At 27.8% G+C, this 11,519-nt stretch overlaps 1 protein-coding gene across 1 annotated transcript; it reads left to right on the top strand.

Annotated features, from left to right (window-relative positions):
* The first annotated feature begins 5,202 nt into the window (after positions 1-5,202).
* On the top strand, positions 5,203-9,812 carry LOC109798926 (B-box zinc finger protein 22). The gene is made up of 3 exons (XM_020359362.3): positions 5,203-5,567; positions 6,630-7,055; positions 9,205-9,812. The coding sequence occupies exons 1-3, from the start codon at positions 5,385-5,387 to the stop codon at positions 9,481-9,483; spliced, it is 888 nt and encodes a 295-aa protein (XP_020214951.2). The 5' UTR covers positions 5,203-5,384; the 3' UTR covers positions 9,484-9,812.
* Positions 9,813-11,519: the final 1,707 nt, after the last annotated feature.

Genomic DNA, 11,519 nt, shown 5'->3' with positions numbered 1-11,519 from the left:
ATAGGATTAGGTTGAAAAGAAGAAATAAATCCACAATGAGTTCCTCAACTGTTTCAGAAATTTGCATTTTTGAAAATTCAAATTCATTTTCATTTGATGTTTTGCATTCCTTCTTTGGAACAACTTCACCAAAACCCTTCAATAGAGAATCATTACTTGTAAACAAAGAGTTAGAACATAAAACTTTGCATTCTTTTTCTTCCTCTCTCTCTTTTTCTTTCAACTGATTTTTTCTCATCTCTATTTCTTTTATTCTGTCATTCTCATTTTCTTTTGATTTCTCACACTCTTTTTTTTTCTCCTTTGGCTGTGTCTATTTGAAAACTCTTTTTTATAAGTGTGTTGCTTGGGATTTCTATATCTAGATTTAAGATTGTCTAATTTTGCATTTAGGAGTTGGATTTGTGTTTGAAACTCCTTCATCAACAAATTGAGATCAACATCCATTTTTTGGATTAAAGAAAGTAAAAGGGTAAAGGATAAATAACACCTAATTCAAGAGCCGAAGTTATGATACCAAATGATACAATTTTTTTTTAATGTAGGGCCGTCTTGAAAAAAAGTAAAGAAAATAAAGGGAACTTGACTCTAACTACGACCCATCGTTAGAACCAAAGTTTTCAATAAAAGAAGTGTGACCCTAACCACGACCTACCAATAGAACCAACACTATCAAGTTCTTATCCAATAACAAAGGAAAAAGCTCTCACAATGAGAAACTCAAAATATGATTAATATTCAAATCTTATTTGGATGTTTACAAGATGCTCGTATTTATAAATTAAGATAAACAACCTCTCACTTATATATAGTAACTTTCCACTAAGCTCTACTAGGAAATGATATCTCACTGATTCCCACTAACATTTATTTTCCACTAGGAAGCCTAGCAACACTCAAAATTGACTTATGCAATATGAAAAGCCATTTGAACTCCTTTAATTAAAATAAAACATTAAAATTACAATAAAAATAAGAAAATAGGCTTAAATAACTTTTAAGCCTAAAAGCTAAGTAAACCTCCCAAATAGAGTCTTATCTATTGTAGCATTTTTAGTAATTAGTGTTGGGATAATTGGGCTCTACAATTTATTATTTTTAACTCTTTTTGATCCCCTTCTAATCTTTGGACCTTCCATCAATTGAAAATCATATTTTAAAATATTAGACCTTGATAGATTCCTATCATTATTGTATGAATTGATTGATGATCACATCTCATAGGTTATGGATATAAAGATATCAAGTCAAACATATATGTATGAATATTGGAGGTAAATACTTATACTAGATGGACTTATTATGAGAAGGCTTCATAATATGTTATGTAAGTGTCATAAGTATTTCTCATGGTGACCATAACAGAGTAGTCTTTTGCCTTGAAGTCACTATGATTCTTGCATGTAGGAGTTATAGGTTTTGATGTTATCAAATGTTATCCACAATAGGATGGTTATAAAGGTAGTTAATTAATAGAAGATAACAAAAGATGTGCCTTGGGTCTCTTAATAAAGCTAGACAGGAATATGTGTGGCCATAGGGGAATGGGATAATAGATATTGGGCTTATCCATGTTTGAACATTTACTTAGGTATTGAAAATTGAATTATTGAACTTGATGAGAATTATACTATTGTGTCTCATGTTCAATCAAAGACTTATAGATGAATGGACAGATTACCCTACAATAGTTATGGTTGCAGAAAGGTTAAAATGAGATCATCAATTTATTCTCTTTAATATGGTAGTAATGATGTATTTCTACATGTAAATCTTTGTCTATAACATTTAATATAATGATATTAAATATTAGAGTAAATTACACTCCCGTTCCTTGAGAAATACGAATATTACATGACTCTCCCTTCTTGAGTTAAAAACTATAGTTCTTTCCTTTTAACATATTCTAATATATAACACTTAAACCATTTTCTAAAATTATTAGTTAAATTTTGTTACAAATTTTTTATTACTAAAACATCTTTTACATTAACATCCTCTCACAAATTCAAATATTACATTACCCTCCTTTCTTGTGCTAAAATAAATATTTTCTTCATTAACAAATATATGTTACACTTTCACAATTTATCTCTTAATTTACATATTTAATTATGATTTAATTTTTTATTATAAATTTTGCTACATTAATTATATATTTAAAAAAGAATTAATTCAAATATGTGACGACCACTCCTTTGTTGTCTTTGCCTTCCCTTAGCTCCTCCCCATCCCAACGACTTCTCCTCCATTATCTATGTGCAATGATTGTTCCTCCATTATTTCATATCATAACACATTAGAATATGTATAGTTTTTTTTATCTCCTATATATTTTTCATCTCCTTCACTATCTCACATCATGACACCTCATCTCCTCCATTGTGACTGAAAATCAATAAATTTTAGAAAATTCATATAAGATGCTTTCTTCATCTCCTTTGTCATATGTTTCACAATTTTTTTTTCTATTAATTCTCTTATCGCATCACTTTTTTTTTTTTTAATTCTTTTTCCTTTAAAAATTTAAGACATACTTAACCCACCTTTACATAAGAATCCGATAGAGACTCTATAGTCATGATTTTTAATGATACAAACATAAGTATACAAGGTATTTTTTTTTCTTACTATATTTTTAACTTTTTTTTCCTCTCACATAATTTGATATTTGATAATCCATTTTGCAAACTAGCGAAAAAATATCATTCTATGTGAAATTAATTTTTTGATATTTTGTTTTGATTGTCATAAAGATCTTTCTTTTGTGAAATTTCTATTAAATTTATTTTTTCACATATTTTGTAAAATATGTGTTTCACAATCTTCTATATTTTCTTATTTTTTTCCTTTTATTCACTTTTGCATCTCTCATTTTTTAAAATTCCTTTTTCTCTTAAAGAGTTAAACTATTATCTTTTTATTTAAATTTTTATTTAATTAAAATTTGAATTTTTATAAAATTATAATTGTGATCACTATCTTAAGTAATATTATTTTTATAACTAGTCGGTATAAAATAACTGATAATTGAAGCTTTATATATATATAAATATACATATTATTGATTACATTTTTAAATTAAGAGACTAAATTTAATTAAAATGTCAATTATAGAAAATAATAAATAAAAATAAATATTATGAATTATATTAATTTATATTAAAACTTTGATACTTGTCAGTATCGTATAATTTGAAATTATATTGAATTAGTATATATATATATATTAATAATTACATCAATGTACAATTAAAGAGATTAAATTTAATTAAAATGATAGTTATAGAAAAGAATTAATAATATGTAATTATTACTAATTAAAAATGAAATAAATATTTATTTATATTTATAATTTATACTTAAAATTATAAGATCAAATAAAATATTGTCACTCATTATGATATTTAATGATCATTATACTATTTCTTTTATGACAAAGGATTTAATATGATATTTATTGGTGTATTATACTAGTTATTCATTTTATTTTTATGACAAAAGAGCTAATCATAAATATTTATTTTAAATTTAAAAATAAAAGTTTAAAAGTTTGATTACAGTTAAAGTCATTTATTATATAATTAAATTTGTGAAATGAGTATGACTTTAGAAAAATGATTAAAAATAATTTGATGATTAATAACATCTTTTATTTTCTAAATTTTCTTTTTCTAATTTTTTTATCTTTATTTTATATGTTAATTTATCATCAAATTTCATATACAAAATATGTAATAGAATTTGAGTTAAATATATTTACTAAATGTACAAAAGAATTTTATACTATAAGAATTATGTAAGTTTTTTTAAATTTCTTAATTGAATTATTTATAAATTTATCTAAAAAGAGAACTAAACAATTATAAAGTAAAAGTTAATATGTATTTTCTAGTTATTAAATTTCAGGATATTATTTTCAGCATTATATATTTATCGTTTATTTTTTATTTGTAACTTTGTTTATTATTTTTATATTTTTAATTTTAATTACCCTTCTATACATTTTATAATTGAGTTGATTTCAAAATTAGTGTAAATTTAAAACTAAAAGATAAAACATTTGTTCCTTGATGACAATGGACTCATAAAACTAGAATCATAGCAAAATTTAATGTCTTACCAATTTTTTTTCTCTTAATTTGTCACAAACATATGTATTTATCTTGCATATAATTATTATATATTTCTATTTTAATTTTTTAACAATTATTAAATATAATAATCTATACCTATATATAAAAATAATTATCTATTTTTGTATACACAATTTTTAGACTATTTTACACCTAAATTTTTAAATAATAAAAATAATATTAAAATTAATTATTTTTACAAATTTAAGATTTAAACTCAAAATCTTCAAGTTTAATGACTAAACTTAACACCAATTAATTTAATAAATATTAATAATTCTTAAATATCTTTGAATAAATATAGAGATACGAATTGACAACTCAATTAATTTAATATAATTTTAATTTTTTAAAAATACAATAAAAATGGGAGTTGCAATAGTACCCTTCTAAATTAAGATGTTTTGGTACAATAAATTTTTAAAACCAATAAAATAACTAAAAGTGCATTTTTTTTCTTTTCACTTTCACCTTTTTCCTCTATACTAAGTGATGTATTATTGACAAACAAATAATTTAAATAATTAACTTATTCTTTTTTCTCACTAAATACTAACCCAAATATTTTAAATCATTTATAAAAATCAAAATAACTTAAAAAACACATAAATTTTATTTGTTGAAGTAGAGAAAGGTTTTATGAATTTTTCATTCAATTTCTTTCTCAAAATTTACATACAAAACATAAAAAATCTCAATTTATCATGACTCATTATATATAAAAAGATATCTTTAATAAATTCAAACATTATATATATACAATTTTAAAAATAATAAATATTATCAAATTATTTTAAAACATCAAATATTCATGTATTTTTTTAAAAAAAACAAATACAGTTTCAAAAACCCTTCAAATTTTCAAGGGTTTCATAGAATTTTTATGTGATATTTACATGTGAAACTCAGGGTTCAACATATAGTTGATGTATAATTAAGTGGTGGTGGTGAGCGTACAAATATCATGTTACATACATGGTACCGTTTCCACAAGTTAAGGGTACATTTCCCTGCTGTAATTAATTATTCAAGTTAGAGACATTATTTAGACACAACTAATTCTGAGGAAACCGGTCCGGTCCCAAGCCAGCCAAGGCGGTGTCCCTTGCTACGTGGCATCCATCTTCGTGGCCTTCAAAAATATCCGCATTTCATTTACTTCTCTTCTCTCTCACACTTCTCTTTCTCTCTCTCTCCACCCTTCAAATTCTTCTTCTCCACAACACATCTTTCGGAGCCTGCTTTGCCATGAAGATTCAGTGCAACGTGTGTGAAGCCGCCGAGGCCAAGGTTCTGTGCTGCGCCGACGAGGCCGCACTGTGCTGGGAATGCGATGAGAAGGTTCACGCCGCTAACAAGCTCGCCACCAAGCACCAGAGAGTGCCTCTCTCTCTATCTGCTTCCCACATGCCCAAGTGTGACATATGTCAGGTACCGTAACGTTGCTTGTTAATGTTGTTTTTCGTTCGTTTGTTTCTGTTTTTCTGTAACCTGTGTGCTGAGTTTGTGCATATGCAACATGGGGCTGGATCAGGCCACTCTGAATATCGTTGTTATTGGTTAAAGTTCTCCTTAAAGGTTTTAGCAGAAAATAAATGAAAAGAAAAATGGGAATAAACTTTTTCGGTTAGTTTGAGCTTGTGGGCATGTTAAAAATAAGATTTTTGAGAAGCCAGTGAAATTATTTTTTTTGGAGAAACTTATGGAATATAAATTAGTTTATCTATAAAGTAATACTAATTTTAGTTTATAGATGAATTTTTTTTCTTGTTTTTCTGAACTAAAAGTGTTTCTGGAGATGACTTCTCATTGATGTGCTGCTAAATGTATGTGACGGAATTAAGGGTGCTTTGTCTTGGCAGTTAGGGGATTATATTGGTGGGTATTATTTGGTGTTGAAAAAAGGCTTAAAATTTGATTTATCTGCTTCAGGGGTCTTTTTTTCACTATATGAGCTTCCTATGCATTTTGTGGACCTGATGTTGTTCAGCTTTATGATGCAATTAAGTTTCACTTTTTGGTTGAGTTGATTAAGTGACTGTTGTGCAATTATTAGTGTCTATTTAGGACGTTCTTAGATATGATGCTCAACTCTTCATGGAAGATCTAGTCTCAAATTTGAGTTTTCTCTTTGGAACTTTGAAATTTGGAGAAAGAAAAAAATCATTTACTTTCCTGGGTTCTTTTATCTTTGATTTCAACTTGACATTTTGAGGATTTTATGATGAACTGAGTTTCTTCTGTTGTTTTAGGGAGAACGCCTTTTGATTTTGTTTACCTTTTAATATTGTCCTTGTCTAGATATTTGTGTTTTGTTGTATTTGGAGAATTTCGGGAAACCAAATATGTGGTTTGAATCAGTTGTTGGATTTGTGGCTGAGTGAGGACTTTCTTGTTTTGTTATTTGTTCTGGGGCAGTTACATATGTTAATATGTTATGAGTCTTCATTATTTTGGATAGCTTGTGATGCTAAAGTGTGCTATTCCTTACAGGAAATGGTTGGTTATTTCTTCTGTTTAGAGGATCGGGCTTTGCTATGTAGAAATTGTGATGTATCTATACACACAGCAAATGCCTGTGTTTCTGGTCATCAGAGGTTTTTGCTTACTGGTGTAAGAGTTGGCCTTGAAGCTACTGAGCGTGGTGCTTCTTCATCTTCTGTGAAGTCACAATCTGGGGAGAAAATGTCTGGTGCTAAATCTCCTTCCATCTCCAGAAATGTTTCCTCGCTTCCCCCGCATTCAAATTTGAATGAAGTGTTACCACTCCAAATGGGAGGAATCGAGGAGTTTCCACCAAATAGGGTGTCTTATGGTGGGGGTTATACTGCTGGAAACATCTCACAATGGCCCATTGAAGAATTTCTTGGCTTAAATGAATTCAGTCAGTATTATAATTACATGGATGGATCATCTAAGGTATGTTTATAGTTGCAATGTAGCCTAGAGTCCCCTGGTCATTTCATTTTGTACAGTTGCTATTGTTTTTTTTTTTTTGGGGGTTTATGGCTGAGTTAGTACTCTGATAACAAGATTCATTTTTATCATCTCTTCATAATATATACAAATGAACACCCCTTTACTCTATCTCACAAAATTGTGTACGTGTGTCCATGGCTACAGTAGTCTGCAGCATCTCCTATTTTTCCTTTTTGTTTTGTTTTTTTTTTTTTTTTTTTTGGGGGGGGGGGGGGGGGGGGGGGTAACTTGATAGGATTAGGGCTGGTCAATATTCTGAGGGTAAATTTCCATAACTATTTAAAAAAATTTAGTGACAGAAAATAATTTTTTTTGTTTGTTTGTTTGTGTTGTTTAGTGCATTAAATAGTGGGATTTGTGTTGTTGATTGATGGATTAAAGTGTACATGCTTTTCCCTAGACCTTTACTACTCCCTCCATTTTTTTTTTCACAGTCATTATGTCATAATTTGTTATTTTTTATTTATTGTAATTTTACTAAAATTAATGATTTATTAATTTTTTTCACCATTTTTACCCTTGATAATTAATACATATTTACTGAACAATGTGTGTATTTATTTTTAATGTCTACTTATTTTTTCTCCAACTACCCATATAAAGTTAATGTGCATTTATAAGAGCAATATGTTACCAACAAAATACTATAAAAAAACAAAAAAAAGGGACAACTATTTACGAGACTCTTTAACTTCATTTTTAACTTTTATTAGAAAATATGCAACTCTTTGTAATGATATTAACTTTTCGTAATATTCACAGTAAACTTTTGTGTTGATATTCACGTTTTGTGATGATATTCACTTTGCTAGCATATTCACGTTAATATATTTATTTTTCGTAAAAATATTCACGTTAAATTTTTCCTAATCACATCAAATTGTTTCATTAGCCAATTTCCTATCTATGACTATTACCAATTGATAAAAACAAATTAAAAACAGAATACATAATTAAAACATAAGAAAGAAAATACTAAATTTTTAAATAACAAATAGAAACATAAACTGGGCAAATATGTAGTACTTGAGCATTTAAAATAAAAATCTTAATTAATCTAAATATGGAAGTACATCTTGTACCAATTTTGATAGAAGCAATATAACCATTAATTCATGGACATGTATAATTAAATACAGTAGGTTACAGTTCACGTGTAATCAATGTATTAATAATTAATGGGGTAGATTGTAGTTCAACAGTCTCAAAAATGTAAAAAAAAAAAAGGGTAAAATAGGAAAGTAAGTAATAAGTATTTTTGAAAACTAAAATATCAATGATTTCCTTAAGTGCCGTGCAAAACTTTAAGTTTAAACGACTATGAAAAAAAAACGGAAGGAGTATCATAAAACAACCAAACAATGGTCTACCTGAAGTGCTTTTCTAGAGCATTTTAGTGTATTTATCATATATTCTTTTTGTATTTGTTACTCATTTGTCGTCAATCAGATTTACCTGTAGTTGCTTTACCTTTTCCTTTCTGCAAACCAATTTAACAGTAGAAAATCTGACCTTTGAGAAGTGCAAAATCCCATACCACTGTTTTTGACCAAAGAATGCTGGTGATCACAGGATGTCCAGTTGGATTTCTGCTGAAACTTGCTATAAAAAATTTTAAACTCAACACTCTAAGCTGTAAAGGATTAGATTCGGTTGCTTTTGAGTACCACAAGACACGTGAAATTGTTGGGATGAGAATGTGGAAAGTTGACATGTTGCCTAATTTAAGATATGCACATGTCATATGCAGATGTCTTCCAATGTTTTATTTATCAAAACTCTTAATTGTGATTGTATTCTTAATCAGTTGTTTGTTTTTTGTGTATTCATTTACACTAATAATTAGGCTTGCTAATCCAAGATTGATTTGTTTTTTTTTGTCCTATCACAATTATCTCTCAATCTACCAGGCAATCCAAATTAGTATCTAAGTGTATAGTTTACCTAAATTAGTATCCAAGTTGATTTATTTCAGTTATTGCAAATAGAGTACTAATTAGATTTATCAATGGTCTTGGCCTTGGCTTGACTGTTGATTTAGCTCCACAATCTAATTGTGATCTCATCTTCTCCCATTGAATTGTTGCAGGCTGACAGTGGTAAACATGGTGATTCTGATTCTTCAGTTTTGAGGTCTAGTGAAGAAGAAATGGACGACGACGGCTTCTTGGGTCGTGTTCCAGATTCATCCTGGACAGTTCCTCAAATCCCTTCCCCTCCTACAGCTTCAGGGTTACATTGGCCAAAAGTCCCTCATTATACATCTGACAATGCTATGTTTGTTCCTGACATATGCTTTAATCTCCCGCAACAGCCCCACCATGCTCAGCATAATTCTGTTATTTCGAAACGGCGAAGGCAACAATAATCTGTTCTCTGAACACTAGCTGAATGTTAAAAAGATTGTTTTTTTATCTGTTAGAGATGGAGCGAGCTCTTGAAGTTCTATCCTTCTTTAGAGCATTTGAAGTTCATTTTGCTACATGTTTCTATTCATGGCAGTCTCAGTATTTTTTTGGGAGTAAATCTCTTAACTCCTTTTGTCATTGGGAATTTGACAAAGAAAGTAGGTGTAACGGCAATGTAAAAGGCTTCTCATTTGTTAGTTCTAGTCTTCTAGACTCCAACATTGTTATTTAGATGCATGTATTTGGTCATCAAAGAGATCATGTTCAATATAAGCTGGTTCTTGCAAGAGTTTTAGTTGCCTCTTTTCGATCTCAACATTGTTATTTTTACCAATGGTGGCAAGAAGAAATGACTGATATTTTAGACTTATTATATCTCCTTCACTTCTTCCATATCGAATCTTGTGTTAAAAAAGAAAAAGAAAGTGTGATTTTAATTTTTCAATGCAACATTATTAGCTTTTTTTTTTCCTATTTATATTCTTAACAATATTTTTTAAAATGTCGATGTTGTGTTGTATGTTTGATTTTTTTTTTAACAATATTCTTAACAAGTTATAGAATATTTCGTTATAAAAAATTTAATTAATATATAAAATATTTTTATAATGATTATTTATTAATTTAAATTAATAAAATAAAGTATTAAATAGGTTTTAAAATTTATAGATGAGTTTTTAATTAAAAATTATTGAAATATAATATGAAATAATTTATTTAGTAGAATAAATCTATTTAAATTAACTTTTAAAATAAGTAAATTTTTTAATGTAAATTTAATCAATCTATTTGATGATATTATTAATTAGATTAAATATATAAAATTATATATAATTATTAAAATATTTAAATTATTTTATATTATTTTAATGTATAAAATGATAGTTGAAATATATGTAAGTATTTTTTATTAAATAATATATCTAGAAAGTATGTACTTTATGATATAAATTAATTTTGATAGAAATTATTTATTTGAAAAAGTTTCTTAATCATCAAAAGGTAAGACAGGTTCTACAGTTTCCTTTCCTAACACGTACAAGCTGTCTGGGTCATATTTAAGATTTTGAGGGACAGACAACAATGATACTTGAACAGAAAATTTCGATTAGTATTGAAAACTTTATGTAACAAAACATGTGAAATTGTTGAATCATGTCTGTACGAGATCACGTCCTCGATAAACACGTTCAAACACAAAATCTTCACTGGCGTCCCAAATAGTGGAGCCTAGTTTCCTGTAAAAGATAAGAGTTTTTTTTTTTTTACTTGGAGTATCTAGGACCGATAACAGTGACTAATCTCCTTGTTAAGTTAGAGGAGTGAGATAGCTAGTCCCAAGATTTAGCACGATTGCATACACAAGACATGATTTGAATCTCTGACCTTATTTAAGTATATATCAACTCCGCTTGGATTTGTAAAAGATATGAGTTTAGTGAATATGTAGGGTGAGTATAAAAGATTTTCTCTTTTAATATAATAATTTTCTCTCTCTGTCCATAATATTTATTGAGTTTCTTTATTTTTTTATAAATTATCAAAATAAGTATTTTTAAACATCGAAATAATAAGAAATCATTCTTAATATGTCTTAATTACAAAATAATAAGTAAAAAACCAGCAATTTTATATGACAATTTATGGTAGCTAGGGTAATAATGTAAAAATATATTTATACTGTCAATCCATTCTAACTAGAGCTGTCAAAATGGGTTACCCGGCCCGGCTCACCACGGGTTGGCCATTTAGTGGGCCAACACAACCCGACTCATTTATCAGTGAGCTCAAAAAAATTGAAATCGGTCCGGTCTACCACGGGTTGGTGGGTTAAACGGGATGACTCACCTTTAAAAAAAATAATTTTTTTCATTTTTTTTCTTAATATACAACTAAAGCCCAAAAATTTAAACTTATTTTAAAAATATGAAATTCTTAATTAAGACATCCATAAATGAATCATTCATCCCAAACATTAAATGATAATTTTAAATAC

The sequence above is a fragment of the Cajanus cajan genome, chromosome 8 (assembly GCF_000230855.2).
Source record: "Cajanus cajan strain Asha chromosome 8, NIPB_CcT2T_4, whole genome shotgun sequence".
Lineage (NCBI taxonomy): Eukaryota > Viridiplantae > Streptophyta > Magnoliopsida > Fabales > Fabaceae > Cajanus > Cajanus cajan.
Note: the sequence above shows the minus strand (reverse complement) of the source record. Positions and strands in the feature narration are given on the sequence as shown.